The sequence below is a fragment of the Python bivittatus genome, unplaced genomic scaffold (genome assembly GCF_059951505.1).
Source record: "Python bivittatus isolate LINGU-HERP-01145 unplaced genomic scaffold, Pbiv_v1 ctg000020_np1212, whole genome shotgun sequence".
NCBI classification, from domain to species: Eukaryota; Metazoa; Chordata; class Lepidosauria; order Squamata; family Pythonidae; genus Python; species Python bivittatus.
In genome coordinates this window covers 85017654-85036831 of record NW_028277030.1, presented here as the reverse complement: position 1 = coordinate 85036831, position 19178 = coordinate 85017654, and the positions used below count along the sequence as shown (strand labels likewise).

The 19178-nt window shown below is 39.6% G+C and overlaps 1 protein-coding gene across 1 annotated transcript; it reads right to left on the bottom strand.

Annotated features, from left to right (window-relative positions):
- Nucleotides 1–960: 960 nt before the first annotated feature.
- LOC112541714 (uncharacterized) lies at nt 961–16891 on the bottom strand. Its single transcript, XM_088151088.1, has 13 exons — nt 16770–16891; nt 15232–15391; nt 13490–13702; nt 12924–13070; nt 12168–12317; nt 9713–9824; nt 9436–9539; nt 9102–9257; nt 7266–7352; nt 4302–4442; nt 3000–3084; nt 1738–1858; nt 961–1359 (listed from the first exon to the last, which is right to left on the bottom strand). Exons 1-13 carry the CDS (start codon nt 16874–16876, stop codon nt 1173–1175), a joined length of 1770 nt encoding a protein of 589 aa, XP_088007214.1. The 5' UTR covers nt 16877–16891; the 3' UTR covers nt 961–1172.
- Nucleotides 16892–19178: the final 2287 nt, after the last annotated feature.

Below are 19178 nucleotides of genomic sequence, written 5' to 3'. Positions count from 1 at the left end.
CTGGTGTGTGTGTGTGTGTGTGTGTGTGTGTGTGTGTGTGTAGTCATCTCCACTCACCCATTAGCCATTCTAGTTCCAGAAACATCTATTCTTATTGCTACCTTTTGACAAGTGTTAAGAGGCATTGCCCCAGCCTCCTGGGCTGAAAGATGAATTTTCTGGCCAGGTTACACACATTGGCTTAAGCAACAATACAGTTGGTTTGAGTTTAGCTTAGCTTGATGCCATTGTAGTTTGTAAACCACTGTTTATGGGTTAGCATGTTATGAGAATCCAGTCAGTTATGACTAATTCAACAAACTGTGACTTAACAAACAATGGCTTAGCTAAGCACTGAAACCTCAAAACCAGGATTCTGGGGAGGTAATCTTAATCAGATCAGAACTGGTGATATTTTAGAAAAATAGTTTGCATTAAAAAATAAAAACATCTTCCTTTGTAAAATACAGAAAGCTACAGATGAGTACAAGCATTCAAACTTGCATGATAAAAAGTATTATGGTCCGCAAGGGAGAAGGGCAAATGACAAAACATTTGCAACACCATTACACAACTACTATGGCTTACTTATGTATTCGGGACAGAAGTGTGTGTGATGATGTTACCGTGTCTGTGTCCTAATTTTGGCATCATCGTAATGTGTTCCAGATGCTACTGAGCTTGTATCAGAGTGGTACCTGAGACTATTTAGAGTATACTGTATTACTTGTATGATTTTAGAGTGATAGTGGTTCTTGATTCTTTACACTCCAAAGTCAAAGTTCTGGTTTCCATATCTTAAACACTCAAGGTATCTGAGGATTTTTTACCACCTATGAAATGGCTCACTGAGATTTAGAGGAGATTCTGCTCACATCTCATCACTGTTCAAACCAAGGCTAATAGGAACACCAAATCAGGCTTTCTCCATGATTCTGGAGTTCAAAGAGGTGGAAGTGATTCCGTTCTTCTTCAGGCAGATAGGGACAGCCATTTTTTTCCACCCATCTTTCAAAAATAAATTGATACTGAACATCTCTATAGTTTTTTTTTAATACTGATTATGTCACTATTTAATTTGTAGCAAGCTGCATTCTATTTGTATTGTTTAATTTTGAATTTTAACATTGGCAGAAGGCTTTTGGAAAAACTGCAAATAGCCGGGCTGTAAGACCATGATTTAGGGGAACGAGTCACTCATCAAGAATGAGGACCTCCTTGTCATCTTGGATTTGGACCTGTCGGGCAATGTTCTTGGCTTTCCAATGGCCATTAGCATAGATAGTCTTTATAGTACCATCAGGGTACTCTCTTCTTTTTGAAACAGCAGTTTGGATCTCCTTTTGCCCATTACGAAACTGGATGGTTTTAACTCCATTTCTGTAAAGCAATAAATAACATGTTCAACTTCAAAGCACTTAGAGTCAAGGCACTTGCCCACACTAAAGGAGATCCCAGCAATAAGCACCTTTCACAAGTTTAGTAAGCCAGCCAGTAAGCCAGGAGGTTATCAGACAAGGATACAGTATTTAGCAGAGATTAGTTAGAATTGTTTGAAAAAGGTGCAACAGAATAGACAGAAAAGGTGCAACTGTAAGAATAGCTTATAGTTTGGTCTAGTCAGGACTCACAAATCTTGCACCACTAAAAGCCAGTGAAGATAACTGCTCTGCTTTAATAGTTCCTGACAAAGAAAAAGATGTGTTGACTCAAAATCATTGTCTCCAGCGTCCAGCCTATATCAGTCTACTTACTTACTTTTCTACTTTAACAACTGTACCATCTGGGAAAATGGTTTTCTCAAGACCTCCACCATAGCGACGTTTCACTGTCCGGTCTGGAAAGATGATTTCTTCGGTACCATCAGGATGGTACTTTTCTATTAACAAGGACATCATTGAAAATTCCTTATAAACCTAATTGCCCACAGCCTCCCAGTATGAATGTATCATGAATAAAGTACGTACAGACAACCATTATATATAATGATCTATCAACAGCATGCCATGGCAGATTTCCAGGGCAGGAATGGTGGCACATTGGAATCCTAAACTGCAGCTCCCTCATTAAGGGAAGATGCTTTACATATGTTGCTTTCCAAACAGAAAACAGGTGAATAGAATATGCACAAATAGTCAATGTTGTAATATAGAAGCAAGCTATTACACATCCTAATATTATTTCACAGTCGGTCTTTCTGAATTGTTCCCTCCAACTGTAAGGCTAGCATACAATGTTGCCTAACTATTAACATCAGACATCAACGTTTTACAAAAGAAGTTTTCTCTATTAAATCAAGAAAGGGGACATTATACCTTACTTTGCAATCATGATAATATGCATAAATAATAATTACTTCAAACCAAAGAATGTGTAATCTCAAATAAATGCAATCTTCTGCCACAATGCCATAATTTTTACTTTCTTATAAAAGAAACCTGCAGAAAATCAGCATATGCAGACATGTTTCTGTTTATGTATAATAACTTATAAATGTGCTTTCTTTTTCTGGAGACAATCGGAAAATTTCTGCTGATTCTAACACAGCCAGCATATCACTATGGGTTCATAATACAAACTGCTGCATCTTTTTGTTTATGTCTCCCTGCCATAGTCTCATTCCAGACAGACCTTCTACTGTGAACAGTCCCAGAAATGTCTATTGAAGGGCAATATGGAAGTTAATATAATATATGAAAAATATATTGCCTCTATCAACCCAGTACGTTTCATAGCCTACACAGGTCTTCTGAGTCTATTTTGGTGGACATTCCATAAAGAGACTGGTACAGAAGCATGCCAATTCTAGTCTGAAGTTATATTGCTACCTCTATCAACTGGGCCCCCTGTAGATCTATTGGATTATAGTTCCAGTGGCTGAACTAGTTTGGGATAATGGAAGATATAGTTCAACACATCTGATTAGGGGAGAGTAGTCTATTATCTATTATCTAACATTTGTGGATGAAGTAGGTTTAAAACCTAATATACCATATAATATTTGTGGGAACATCACATACCAATCTGATCATTAGGAAACTGCAGCACCTCCAAACCATCTACATAAATAGTCCTGGTTGCCTGGGCATCTGCATAGTAATAAATCTGAAAAAAGAGTGAACAAGTCTCAGTTACTTACCATCCCTTCCTCCAGATATCTTGGGTAGTCACAAAATATTTCCTTTTGTTTAATATCTTTGTGACAAAAGTAATTCAGTACATAAAAAACTAGCTGCATTAATTGCATGGCTAGTTTGCAATGGTGTGGATTTCTTTCTGTTGTGGTGTCAAGATTGAGAATGGAAAGAAACTGTATTGAACCAGTAGCCCATGAATACATTTTGGAAGATGCTCCAACCAGTATGTCTAAGGGTAGGGTGGGGAAGGAACAGGAGGAACCACTGTGTTTTTCAGTTCAAGGGCTTTGTATGCATATGCAAACATTGCACTCACTATTAATATGGCAGCTGACCTCAAGTCCCAGTATTCTTCAGCAGTCTAATTAAAATGCGGCTGCTAAAATTATCTCTTTGGATACAATAACAGCCCTCAAGAATATTTTTCTCCAACCTCATGCCCTCCAGACTGTCTGCAGGCTAGGGCTGATGTCTCCAGTTCGATTTTTAAATACATCTTCAGGCACCCTGGGAAGACTGAAGGGTTGTACAGCAAAGATGGCCAGAAGGCTGAGTTGACTCTAGCAGGAGATCTCCGGATTGTTTACAACAGACCAACAAGGATTTCCTATTTTAAAGGACTTAACAAGAGTAGTCACAAAATGACCCTGACTTAAACATTATACAGTACTAACCAAAATGATTAAAAAAAAAAAAAAAGCTTACAGAACTCCAAACAGATTGGCCAATGTGGAAATGTTGTGAGTTGCATTCAGCTCTGCTATTCACAAGAAATGCCTGTATTCATGGGCTACTGGTTTGAAATGCCTTAATTCTAATTAATTGACTCTTATACTAAGCTCCATCTTGCTGTTAAATAAATTTTTTAAAAATCATTCTGCAAGCCTGAAATTGTCACACCCTTTGGTTCAGGATATGCAAGGGTTTCATTCAGTTAAACCCCTTTGCGACCCTTCCCATGACCAGCAGAAGCAAAATAAATGGTGCAATACTCTTGCTGTGCATGGTTGAAATGGGCTGACTATAAAAGTGTATGCCCAAAGAAATGTGTTCATATTTTGCTGCAACAAAATGACATGGTCTGATATTTATCTTCTTTTCCCTCAAGATTAATCATTCAGAATTCAACAGTCCATTGCTAAAACTCTAGCTTTAAAGCAGAGAGATATAAATAAATATACTCACCACTGTCTGATCTGGTAAAATCTTCTTAATATCGCCATTGTAAAAAGTAATAGTAGTTGTCTTTTTATCGGTACTAATTTCCATCTTTGTACCATTGGGGTATGTAGTAATTCTGCGTCCATCAGTGAATAGCTGCTTCACCTTTAAAGCAAAGACTGAGATTGAGAGACTATGCATACTTCCCTTCTTGTATGGACAGCCATAACTCAACAAATGTCACACTTAAAAGGTCTTATCTACACTAGAAAGTACTGTTTTGGTCTCTTCAGAACAAATTTGGCCATTAGAGGGTTCCATCTGAGCCCTGGAAAAAGCAAGCTAGGTTAAATTTTCTCTCTATTCACAAGCTTGTAAATGAATGAGAGACAGTGCATTCTGCAATCACCCTGCCTCTTTGACAACATTTTACAAGGAGGCCAAGAAAGTGTCCTTCACCATTTGTATCACCGTGTCTGTTTCCAACATTCTTATACCATTTTCCTTTCCATTAAAAAAAAAAAAATCTGTTAAGGAGGAAAAAAAATGTAACTTTTGCACAAGGCCTTGTGACTGGTAGAACAGAAGTCCTCCATTTGGAAGCTGCCGGAGTGTTCAGATATAAGAACCCCAATGTCCCATTTCAAGTTGTGTTACAATTCAACTTTATGTTCTTGGGTGGGGAAAAAAGTTGCTAGCACTTCTACCCTGGAGATGTCTTCCCTTTGCAAAGGAGTAAGGCAAAGGGAAAAGAAATCCATCTTGATGAGAACTATTCTTCTCCTTCTCCTTCATCATCATCATCATCATCATCATCATCATCATCATCATCATCTAGTACCAATAGTTATAGGCGCCTTAGGTACAATCCCAAAACATCTGGAGCACCACTTGAATACCACTGGCATTGACAAAATCACCATCAGTCAATTGCAAAAGGCAGCTTTACTTGGAACAGCTTATATCCTGCAATGATACCTTTAACACCATCAGACAACAACATCTGCCTATCCCAGGTCTGTGGGAAGGACTTGATAGGTGGATAAAAATGCCAAATCCAGTCTAAACATCTGGCTGACTGTGCGACCAAATATAATAATTTATTAAATTTATATGCCACTCGACTCCCAGCAATTCTTGTGAGAATGGAAACAAAGTTGCTTATCAGTGCAAGGATCTCACTCAAATCTTACAAAACTCAACTCAAACTCACTGAATAAGTGTTTTCCTATAAACTATATTCTACAAAGCAGAAAAGAGGTGGTGGGGAGGGGGGCTTAAAGACCTGGAAGTTCCCTCAGGAATTTGAGTTACGAGGCTAAACCAGTTCTGTTTCCTTTGGTCTTTATTGACTGAAAATGGATGATTGTTATTACTATTTTGGATTATTATTTTGGATGCTTTATTTTGTATATTATGTTGTTAGGGGTTTTGCGGAGTTTTTGTTTTAATACTCTGTGTACTGCCTATAGTCACTCTTGAGAGATGGGCAGCTATACAGACTGCTTAAATATATAAATAAATCCATAAATGATCATAATAAAATCTCAGCATCTACATTGGCTACACTCGCACAAATTACATTAGTGTATTATTATAAAGCTGATAAAGATCTGCAACCCATTAGGCTCTATGATCATCATTAGTTATAAATAACTTTTATTATAAAGCTTTGTATAAAAAACTATGTTTAACCAGTTATTCCTCTTACATCTGTGCTTCTTTTTTTGACACTTGCCCTGTGTTACAGCTGTATCTCCTTTGCCTTTTAACTGTTTTTTGGGACAGATGTAACATACAGTACATCTGCAAAGCTTGTCTTAGAAAAAGAATCAGGAGGAAAGGACAGATTTTCAAAATAGAAATTTTCAGTACCTTTCAGTAAATGTGTGGGCAGCAATCTCAAGGTTTCCTTAAAAGGCTTTTACAGTGGAGAGAAAGAATCCTGCTGCCAGTCACAAAGGCTGATTTTATGAGATCCATGTCTGGCACAAATTGCATTAAAAATTCAATTTCTCTACAAGTCAGCATAATCTGCATCTCCTTGGAGACTTCCAGTCCTGCATGGGGTGCTCCAATTTGCACGTTGATGAATTACCATATGGCAGAGACATATGTCTATAAGAGTTTAATTTTCGCATTATGTGACCCCCATCGTACGCAAACCAGCTGTACGGGAAGTTAGCTTCACTGCATGCAGAGAGCACCTAGGAAATCATGCAAGACCTCTCAGAGAGCAGATGGAGAACACACTCCCAGCTAATAAATTTTTCAAGGCATGTGCCAAGTGAAACTAGCTGCCCAGCACGCCAGCACAACCTCAGATTAAGGCTATGTATAAAAGGCAGCTCCCTTATGTGACTTGTCTTTTATCCAGCAAATTGAACCTGCATTGTTCTGAAGCCCCTGCATCATTTACCTTAAGCTCTTTCCCCACCTGCAGCTTTTCTGATCCATATTACATATGCACAAGTACCCACATTGATTTTCCTTGCTTGGAGCTCAAAATGCACACTGGCTTGGACACATTTTGAGCCACCTTAAAAGTCAAAAAGCAACAGAGGAGTGAAGATGGGGGAGACATTTGAAACAGGGAAGATAGAGGCAGAAAATGAATCACACACATATACCGTACACACACACTGCACAGTTGGCCTTCTATTTGCATTGACACTAAGGAGCCTCACTAGTCCTCTTGGTTTCACAGATGAAATAGAACAAGAGTTGATTTCAATATCAAGAGGAGACAGATATGATAGCAGTGAAGAAAGTTGGTGTGTCACCCTGTAGTTTATGCCCAATTAACCATGATTTAGGATTTCAGCATGATGGCTTGATCAGGTGAGAGAAAGAGAGAGAGAATGAGAGAAAGAGAAGCATGTGTTCAAGCAAGTACTGCTTTCCAAAGTCCATATTTGTTATTCAGCATAGGATATGTATAACACTGGTCGATGCTGTCTGATTTTATATACACCTAAAATGTCTTACCTTTCCATCTAGGTACTTTATTTCTTCTTTCACTTCCCCATCAGCCTTGCTTTCAGCACAGGGTGATGCTCTTCTGGGTAATGTTGGCTTTGGAAAAGAAACCCATCAGCAATTAAACAAGAATTCATCTGCATCTGTGTCTCTGTGAAGAATAACTTATTTTACAAAAGCCAATATCCAAAATACATGATATTTCCTTAAACAAGTGTTTGATTTCCCCCCTAAGGGGGAGGAAATAAAGGCAAGAAAATATAGACACACCTGATATAAGACTAACACAGAAAAATTATTTGTCTTGTTGCCTATGCAGATATTTCTGCAATTTGGGAGGACATTCTGGGGAATTCGAATACTGTAGTTGGAAGAGATGATGGTCCACCAAATCAAAGATAGAGCTGGATTATCCTGGTATTTATTGAAAGTGCAATAAAGAAAGAAAGGGCAATAAAGAAAGCCTGCAAGGAAAATTATCTATTATCTCTAAACAGACAAGGAAATCAAAGTAATAAATTAGTACACATGTCAAGGTATTCTAAGACGGGGAAGTAACTAATCAAAGATCGTATGCAAACACTGTAACCATAGAAGGCGAAAGCAATAAGAAATGGATGCATCATGCCCTGCATGCTTATGAGGGCTGTAAGCATCCTGATGGCTGCATCTGTTCTTGCAGGACTAATCCACCTATTGTTACAGAGTAAACTTTTCTCTTTACCCGTTGGCCTCCTCTACTCATTGGGCATGGAATTGTTATTCCACAACAAGCCTTTTAGTATTTCTGGTGGCAATGTAAAGAAGCTAAAATAATGGGGAAAATACATTCAGCATGAGAAAACATCATCCTTGAAGAGAAATTCTTTGTTCATCCTAAGGGGTTTTTTTTGTTACCCACTTCAATTCAGAGAAGACTAAATGTAACAGGATATTTGCATATCACTGTGACAGTCAAAATTATTTCACAAAATGTCGAAAAACAAATCAAACCTTAAGTCACAGTTTATTTATTTATTTGTTTATTTGTTTATTTGTTTATTTATTTAGTAGGCTTGTCCCCGCCCATCTCCCCACAATGGGGGACTCTGGGCGGTTTACATCAAATTAAAACCATAAATACATAATTAAAAGTTATAAAAAGAACCACACTTACACAGATAGAAAAAAGATAAAAAATCCAAGAGGCCGATGGAGGCCACACCAGGCCACTAAGGGGCTAGCCAACCCCATTTCTGACAACCTCCCTCCCCGCCCCAGGCCAGATGGCAGAGCCAAGTCTTCAAATCCCTCTGAAAGGCCGGGAGTGAGGGGGCCTGTCTCACCTCTGGGGGCAAGATGTTCCAAAGGGCAGGGGCTACAGCTGAGAAGGCCCACCTTCTGGACCCCGCTAATCGGAGTTCTTTTGCCGAGGGGGTCTGGAGCATGCCCTCTCTGTGAGATCAGGTGGGACGGGTTGACATCGTGGGGGCGAGGCGGTCCCTCAGGTAGCCTGGCCCCATGCCATGTAGGGCTTTAAAGGTGATAACCAACCTTTACAATTTAATGTATGGATCACGTCAATTTTGAACAAAATATCTTAAGCCTGCTGAGGTAGCGGAAATGTACACCTATAGTAGGATTGACAGTGAAGAAAAATAACAAAAGGGAAATCCTTTCTTCTTAAACTGGTGATAGTCACCACGGCAGCCATTTAATAGAGGCAATCTTCCAATGGTCACCATTTATGAGACATCCGACATGCTTTCAAGGTTCCAAATATGTCTATCATCCCAAAAAAGATGCTGATCTTACCCCAGATACATAAGAAGGAAATATAATAGATGAATCCTTAGGAGCTCAAACCTTTTTTTCAGCCTTCACAAGTGTAGAAAGATTCTCTTTGGGTGTTTTCCTTCCATTTGCAGTGACACTGTTTGGCCTGGAGATGGTTGTTGATACTAATTGCTCAGAGGCTTTCTTGAATCTCTGAGCCCCTTTGTCGCCAAGATCCTCCATCACCTGCAGAGATATTAAGCAACTAATTTGAAATCATTTGCGGTAATGAGAAAGCCACCTTGTTTTGGTTTTTGAGGAAAAGGAACATCTCCCTTGGTTTTGGAGGCTGTTATTTTAAAGCAAAATTATAGGAACTTTTTTTCTATTAAATATGACATTTAAAGTTTGTAGGTAAGCATACCTGGATTTTCACATCAGTCAAGGGTGTGGAGTTTAAAATGTCACTATTTAGGCTGTTTAAAAATGCTGCATCTTCTGAAGTACCTGAGGTGGAAGAGCATATGCCTAAAGGAAGTCAAATATTGATAGATTAAAATGGTTAATGAATGCGCAATAAAGCACAGTTCATTCAGAATCTATTTTTGAAATCAATACAGTATGTTGCTATTGTTACTATTAGCTAGCAAAAGGAGCCCATTCTCCAGTAACTAGAAGTCTTCTTTTTACACATATTTTACCTTTTACATACAAAGATGGATCGGTATTCTTGTGCATACACAGGTTAGACACAGACATGGGTGTATTTCTTCCATGGTTTTGTTGCTGGTCAGACATCCACTGAGGTGAGGCCTACAGCAAAGAGGCAACTTTTAAATGAATAAAAATATTTCTGCACATGCCATCATTTGAAATGTCTAGATGTATAAAGATTTGCCCACTTTCTGTGAAAGTGAGACTGAGACAAAAGCAACAAGAACAGTTATTACTTTTACTTCAGCCTTATTAAATATGGTATCCTCCTGAATTCCCAGCCAGAATACCCAGTTCTTAAAATTGTACCCCAGCCATTTTACCAGATAGGAAAAATTTGTTCCAGTGATACAGATATTGGGTGTTTTATAGACAACCTGAAGATATATTCCAAAAAGGTAAACTTTCATCCCACTTGTTTCTACATTGGGGATCCAACAAACAGGTCCTAAGGTCCTTTCCACAACCAAGGCTGTGCCAATCTCAGACTGGCACCATGCCCCTGAGGCTTATGTAGGACTTCCAGCTCTAGAGAAAATGGCACCAATACAGATTTACAAGGTTTCCTCTGGCTCTGCAAGGCAGGTCAATCCATGCCTTATCCTGCTTCTGCTGCCTAGAGGTTCTCCCCTTTCCTGTCATTCTGGCATTGTAGAACCTGGGTCTCTTCACCCTGTCCTCCCCATCTGCTCAGAGAGGTTGCTTTGCCACCAGTGGCTGGGTGGGCTGTTGTTCCCCTCAGCTTTAACAGCAAACATGGTGAGGGAACAGCCAACATTGTGATGGGGCACTTTTGTGCTTCCCCACTGGCCAGATGGAGGGCACTGGTTGGCTCAATAGGAGGATGGACTACAGCAAGGAAGACAGCAGGGAGAACACACATGCATCAGTGCAAAAATGCTGCAGAAATAGGAGGGGTGGAGTTAGTAAAGAAGTGCCTCAGTCAAAGAATGGAAACAGCAGGCAATAATCTTCCTAGTCTTCCTTCTCCTTTAGAATTCTTCCCCATAGGTCTAGAAGTCAGCCAGCCACCTAGAAAAGCTTATGATACTTTGCAGCCCTACGAACATTGTTACCATTCTCAAGATGTCTGAAATAAAAGTAAAAAACAGTTAGCTAATCAGAACCTGGGTGAAAGGTAGTCATCACCAAAGAGAGGCAAGCTTGAACCCTAAGCTTGTGAAAAGGGCACAGGGCCATGCATTCTGGTATTCCTTTCAACACCTGCAGGCAAGCAATCTTTGTGCATTCAGCTGTTAATCTAGATAGTCTGAGCAGCAAGATCTTAAAGAGGATGGGGTGTTCTGCTTGTGTTTGAATGCAAAGAGAACTTTCCATACAACTAAGGACCCTATGGTATCATATTCGGCAATGGCACAGAGAATTACTCACTTTGGATCTAGTCACTCAAGTGCAGGGAGATCAGAGCATTAAGCCTGAACAGGTTGACTTGAAAGGACAACAAAGCTGGCATTTGCTTTTCAGTGCTCATGTTCTGTTGAGCTTCTGGGTAATCTGTTTTCCCATTGCAGAGAACCCTTCCATCACCCTATGGCCTTTCTCTCGGCCTTAAACTGACCATTATTCCAGACCTAGCCTAAGAGCACCAGCATCTTATTCTTAGTGCCCATGTGTAGGCATTGCTTAGAATGCATTTCCTCCACTCCAACCCTCATCACAACATATAACCATGATTGCAGCTAATGAGAAAAATGCTTGGTTGCAAAATTACCAGCAGGCTATCATTTCACTGCCACCGCCTGCAAAATGCAAAAGAAAAGACAACTTTGCATTCAGAAAGCATCTCACGTAGGAAATGTTACAGGACTTTGAAAATAAGCAAATACACATGAGAAAAACTAACAACATGGAGGGGAGAGGGGTAGCAACAGTTTATTTCATTTCCCATTCATATGGGGTAGAAGTGACTTTTGGGGTGGGGGGGCTTGGTTTCATTATTGTACCAGGACTGATGGTAGTTCAGAGTAGAGCGCTCCTTGAATGACTGTCTTTATACTCTTGAACAGATCAAATGGAGTAGTAGTGATTGACTCATGGTGTGTTTTCTGCCTGCACTCAGGATTTCCAGATTGGTTTCTAATTGCTTTGGAGGGATTATGGCATGGAAAGGGTGGTAATCTGGGGACATGTCCTCAGACTGTTCACAGGTGATACAGGCTACTAACACATAAATAAACAAGCACCTTAGACTGTTGCATTAGACTCCCAGGCTATTCCTTCGAACAGGCACTTTGCCTGGGGAAAACACACAAGCTTTATCTAAATTTCTCTCCTATGTTGGGTATGCTGTGTACTTTTACTTTCTAACCTTTCTACCTTAGTGTGTTGTCTTGAAACAGTTTCATGCTGCACAGAGATCTGGCAAAGGTGGGTTACACAGAAAAATTAAAGGAACGGGTCTATTCAGGGAATCCACATTACTTTCTGAGTTTGAAAGGGTGTTTGATGGGGTGTCCTCCGACCAGTAGGGGTCAAACTTCTGTTATTAAGCATTTTAGATGGACTCCTTGCTCTTTGTTCTCCTCTTGCACTTTTCAGTGACTCAGACCTCAGCACTGCACTTCTGGTTGCCTAGAAGACATTAGAAGTTTTTACAAGAAATGACCTTTGCAGTCCCTATCGGTGAAAATGCAACTACGAAATAACAGCTGAAATAATGGAAATCCATGATGATGATGACCATCTATTTATATGATGTTTTTAGAGTTCAGTACCCTTAGTCATCTTACATTGTAAGCTTTACAATTGGCAAACTAAACGTAAGTAAGTGTCTTTTTTACCTGGTGCCCTCCAAATATCCTGGGACTACAATTTCCAAAACTGCCAGCCAGAGTGACCTTTGTGACTTACAGCCCCCACACATCTAGACAACGCTAGGCTAAGGAAAGGAAGATAGCCCCTTTTATAGTGTACCATATTAAAGATGGTGGAACCAAGGCTAAGAGAGAGACATATGCCCAAGGACACTTACTGAGGTCATGGAAGCAGCAAGATTCAGATTAGGATCTTGTTAGCTTAGTATATTACCCACAGGACCACATCAACTTTCATTTCATGTGGGGATTTGAGCCTCTGCTTCCATAGTCCAGCTACAATACTGCACAAGTTGTACCCATTCCCTATGTGTTGGAAGCATTTTTTTTCTTTTTTGTGCATCATCATGGTCACATGACTTACCTGGGCATTCCTATCTCTATGAGCCAAATCATCGAATGGTATTTTCCTTCTTACATGCACATTGATGAGATTCTTGTGGCTATCTTGCAATGGTCTCTCTTCTGCAGACTCTTGGGAGGATGTCCCTCTCAAAATAGCTGCAGAAAGCTGGGAAGGAAATGATGCATTAACAACAAAAATGTTTTAAGTGAGTGCAATACAGCCAGTAGTGATTCTCAGTACACCTGAATTTGAAAAAGTAAACAATGCTAAGGCGACATGTGCAGCAGCCAACTCCTTGGTGAGAAAAGAAAGGGCCAGCTTCCAGGAGATTTCTTGTCCTTGCACATGAATGAAATAAATCCCACTTTGCTGCCTACTCCAATACCACCAGCGCCTCCCTATGAATTGATATGCTGGTTAGATGCATTGTAAGATTTCATTAGGGGGAGTTCTGAAGCTGGTCTGAAAATAATCTGTTACCAATGGAATATTCTGACAAGACCCTTAGTCTTTACTCTGAAGCAGGCATGGGGAAGAGAGCCCAAGAGATTAAACTCAAATAATAAAAGTCTTGTTTATAGTACCGGTGTTTCTGATCTGTTAATAATATCCACTGCTCCATGTTTTCTCTGGGTTCCCATCTTCTGATGCTCAGAGACTCCAAGCTCATCCTGGAGCTCTAGGTTCTGCTTGGTCAGTGCTTCCACTTGACTCCTTAGCGTGCCATGGGCAGCTTGCCAGTGGATCTTGTTTCTCCTGAACTCCTCCTGTAGGCCTGCAATTTGCTTCTTTAACATCTGTCATTAGAAAGCAGATATTTTTCCAAGGAGAAAAAAGATACTGTTCCATTTCTGATGGAAGACTAAGTATTAGCATTAGGTGTTGGTCTTTCTTTATACCAAGATGAGAAATTATGGATGTTGGACATATTAGGGAGGTGTCAAGCTGGGAGAGATTTAGGCAGGCACCTCAAGGATGTTCTTGCACCTCCACCCCATCCCCCAGGTCAACAGATGCAAAAAGAGCTGAGTAACAACATAAAAAGAGAAAAATGGGAACTGAGAGCTTGTCAATTTGTAATTATTGCAATTGATTATGTGCCACAAGTCAGTGTCACCTCTTAGCAACCACATAGATAGACATCACCAAGATGGTCTGTCCCTAATCTGGCCCTTCAGTTCTTCCAATGATAATTATTGCAGTAAGACTAATGAATTCTAACCTCACATCTATCAAATGAATTGGACTATAAATTCTATCATCTTACCTAATCAGCAGGGACAGATATTAAAGATGATGCTAAGTGGAATTATGGAAGGCTGAAATCAATTAAACACCAACTTTCCCCCAAGATCATGCAAGCAAGTGCCTTTGAAAATGCAATGTGATGCTATTTCTCCCCACCAAACACAGGAAAGTAAGAGGAAAAATTCTGATAACTAGATCTTTGTGAAGGTTACTTGGCTGTTCCTCATACTTCTTCATCTGATCATTGCATGTGCACACACAAATAGCTATCTATAAAACACCAGACAACAGAGATCAGCACTGAACAATGTGCTGGTGAAATTTCAGAGAACCTCAAAGGAACATACATACAGCACACACACAGCACACGAAATCCTAACAAATTTTGGATAAGAATCTTGAAATTCACAAGATTTTGGAAGAAAAGATTTCATGAAATCTGGTGAGTAACTTTTCCAAAATCTCGGAAGATATGATGGTGGCTTCAGCCATTATTTTTCCAGTGATATTTTTTTGGCACCTGAAAAGATCTCCTATCAGACAGTAGAGGCCTATAAACCAAGCAGACAAGACTACTGGCTTGATATTATCATCATTCAGTTTGGTGACTTGCAGGTCCAATAAGATCTCTTTTAGATATTACTTCTTGCCATAGATAGCTTTTTCTGTTGGCAGCTAGGGATGCTGCTACATAACCACGTGCCCAAATTTCATTCACAGATTATGCCGTTTCAGTTCTAGTTGGAGGTAACAATGACCACCTTAAGAAAAGGTTTTGGGAAAGCAGTGATAATAGAGAGCAGAGGAGGCCTCTTACACTGACTCTTTAAAAATACCTCCCATACACAAACATATCTCAAGGAACTCTCCAGCATCCAAAACTTTGCACAGTAACTTTATTTAAAAATAAACAAAGCCACTAGCTTTTGGGACCCTGTTTTCCTCCCAAGTCATTTTGTTTCTCTCCTTTACACGAAACTGTCATCATATCAGACAAATTCCCTAATTATCAGTTCTATATTCTCATTAGAAAAAGTGAACTGAGGATTGCAGTTACAGCCAAAAAGATGCCACCTACTCTTATTTGTTCTGACTCTTCCTCTTTTTTAATAGCTGGTGTGGGCTTCTCACATTCTGATTTTTCTCTGGGGAGTTTCAATGTTTCTTGGCTCTTACATTCTTCCAGGGGATGTGATGTCTGAGCCCTGACAGCATCATACTGGCTGATTTGTCTTCTGCTGGGGAGAAAAAAACAACAAAACCCTAGCTATAGGAGTAGGAATATCATACGATCAGGAAGGCAAGCATTCACCAGTAGCTCCCCTTGCCCCCCAGTTTAATTCTGGATGGCTGGAATCTGAACATACAGGGTCAGCAATGCCAGGGACTTCCCCAGAAGTTTTACCATCCGTGCAAAATAAAACAGAAGAAAACAAAAAGATTCAAGGGTACATGCCAGAAAACTACCAGATCTCCTCTGGTTTTTCAAAAAAAAAAAAAAATGGTCCCAGAAAAAGAATTAAATGTCTAGTCACTACTGGTTTACACAGAAAATTAGACAAAATCTGCATTTCAGTAATACAAAGTTATAATTTGGACACTCGTGCTTGCCTTGACGTTTAATTTGGCCTTGATTTGCAACTCAGATAAGTTTGGGGATTGGTGTACCACAAAAGAAATGTATGAAATTACTAAATCCAACCTTTGGCTCATCCAGCCCTGCCTATGCACATTGGAAGTGGCTGTTTAGGATCTAAATGAGGATCTCATCAACTGCTTTCAGATCTTTTCAACTGGAGATAACAAGAAGTGAACCAGGGACTTTCTAAGTGCAAAGAATGTCTTCTGTCTCTGAATTACAAATCCCATCCTGCTGGATAGCTGCATCTCTAAATGGGAGACTGTAAATGCTCAGTTCACAGCCTAAAGATATCCAATAAATAATTCTGAAATGACTCAATATTTGGAGTTGTTAATCTGTTCTAACCCATCATTCTAGATTAGTTGACTTTCAGGAAATGTATTGTCGAAGGCTGGTGTGGGTCTTCCGGGCTGTGTTCAGGAAATGATTCAGAAACTATTTTACTAGGCCTCAAGTTGCATTCTTGTGATCCAGGAGGTGAAATACAATCCAGCAATTTCTTCCTATTAATTGTTTAATGTTAAAGATATCTGCCTTTATCCCTCTCCACTCTGATAAGTAAATCATAAGGAGATGTACTCAGATTTCACGTACTTAATCTCACATCAACCTCTTCTATTATTCACCCCTCAGAATACACCCACTGTTTTCAACACCTGCAATCTGAGCCATTTGCTTAACGACAAACATGTAAACAGATAAATACTCCAAGTAGTAAGAGTTAGAAATTGGTCCGATGAGATTCCAGTCAGGAGTGCAAATTTGGAACATTTTACAATTTTAACCTTTTCTCTTATTCTTCATTGTTTGTACCAGTATACTGTTATTGTTTGCATGCTAAAACCAGTATTTTTACCATTGCAGGTATAGATTTACAAATGTAAATACGAAGGCTTTAATTATATGGATATACATGTATTGGGAAGCATAGGATTCATACTTCTATCCTAAATAAATCTTCCTAATTTCCTTACCTGAGAATATCCATTGCTTTTGCTTGCTCATCTTTCATTTGAGCTAACAGAAAGGTTTCTCTACAGTTCACAGGAGCCTCCCATTTGTTTTCTCCTGGCTTGGCCATTTGCCTTTTTGGAGCTTGCTCTACAAAGAAATTCTTGTGAATATATTGTGTTAGTGTGTATTAACAAGATAAGGTAATGGAAGTCAAATAAGGTAATGGAAGTATCACGAAAACCTTTTGATTAGATTAGCATTTCTCAACCTCTGCATATGTGGACCAACTCCTAGAATTCCCCAGCCAGCATGCTGGCTGGGGAATTCTGGGAGTTGAAGTCCACACATCTTAAAGCTGTGGAGGCTGAAAAACACTGAATTAAGTTGATCAAAAGATATTACAGAGGAAAAAAAACTCTGAAACTCTGGTTCAGTAGACATGTTAAGCCAACATGTGATTTATTGTTTGATTGGCATCAGGGGTGTAAGTAGAGGTCTCTGGGCTCCAAACCAAACCACTCAGATGGAGCCCCCCAGCCCAACAATAGTCATTAGTGACAGAGCTGGTGATCATATTCTAGAGAGCAGAACTGAAGTGGTACTTGGGGTTTGCAGACATAAGCCACCTTTGGGGAAGAAATACAGCAGCAGAGGCTTAGGCACTGGCAGATTTAGGCACTCACAGTGGCACTGGCGAGTTTTGTTAGTACTAAGGCTATCTGATCTGAGCTGCAAAAAAAAAGAGGGGGGAATGGCCACTAGATTTCCGTATCACTTTACTGCCATCTAGTGTTCACCTTAGTTAGTCATAGTCTCTCATCAAATTCCATCATGACTTTAACAACCATTAAGCAAGAAATTGTTGAACTCACATGCATCAAAATCTTTCAGGCAATCTCAGAAAGGTCTCAACAGAGTGGATTTTTAACACATTACAAATATTAATTGGTAAGGTACTTGTAATCAGTCTCATAGGTAATCTGCATCTGCATAATCAGCTTATCTTCCCCTCCATCCCCCACCCCTCCAAAGTGCGATTCCATGAAGTTGCACGATATTGAATCAACTTTCAGAGGAATGGTAGCCCAAATGTTACTTTGGTGGTTCTTCTTATCACAGATTTATTAACATTATTGAAGGGAAAATGTTGACTTAACCCTAATGGAATCCTTCAGTTCATTCAATGGATCTGTATTTAACAGAGGATATGTAAGTGAAGAGTACCAAGCTCATCAAGAATTTCCAGTGCTTATGGTCTGAAAGGTCTAATCTGTTTTATTAAGGAAGTTACATGCTCACACAAAAAGACTACCTCTCTGAGCATCCTCTCCTCACTTCATAGTGGGGAAAAGGAAGGATAGAAGCAACCTTGTTTTTTCTGTAGGAAGCAGTTGAACAAGAGAGCCTGCTATTATCAGTTTTACAAAGCAGAGCAAAGACAAAGGGAGAAACTGAGAGGATTCCCTTTTTATCTCTCCTCTTAGTGTCCTTAGTGATTAGTAGAATAAAAGGTACAAAGAATCAGTGCTTCTGCAGCTGCATTTCAAACAATTATAAACCATCCATAACAAATCCCTACACTGTGGTATGGCACAACAGAGCACATTAAAGTTGGACCATGCTGGAAGCTCTTGGCAGATAGAATTCAGTTTCCACTTATTTTTTTAAAAATTCTCTCTTGTATAATCCCATTTATACAATTGGTGAAAATCAGAATGTATTTTTATCATTCCTGTAAGGATCATTAGGAAAGTTGTTTAGCCACTAGACTTATCAGAGTTAGTGCACTTTGCTTCACTGGGCAAAGTGACAGTCCGCCTCTCCAAAAAATCTAGCTTTTAATTACTGTTCATCTTCTATAAAGAAGATAAGAACAATGCACAAGAAAAAGGTAACAACAAGGAGAACCTCCCTAACAACATCCAGTCAGAAGGCCCAGATGATCTCCAACTTTATCTTCTCAATAAAATCTGAACATGTGCTGAAATCTCTTATTCAAGGAGATAATTAGTTCTGGGTTTGGGGCAAGAAGATTCAAAGTCCACCTGCCCACCACCCAGTTTTCCTAAAGCTGAGCTGAAGGTAAAAGTTCCCAGGAAAGAGGCTGAGAACTTCCCAGCCTCGCAGACTAAAGTGGGTTGTGTCAAAAAGCTCAGCCTGATTGGTGGCAGCCTAGTTTAAGAACCTTCTACCAACATTAAACCTCAATATTAACCTTCAACTCCCAGAATTCCACAGCCACACAGCTTAAAGTTGCCAAGGTTGCAAAACAGTGATATAAAGGATACCAACTGAATAGAGTAGATATAAAACAGGATCCCTATAGGGTATATACAAATTACCTAGAGTGCCTTTCTCATCTGGATTTGCTCTACTCTTGAAAACAGGGAAAAGGCGAGCCACAAGATCATTTCTCAGAGGAATCTGCC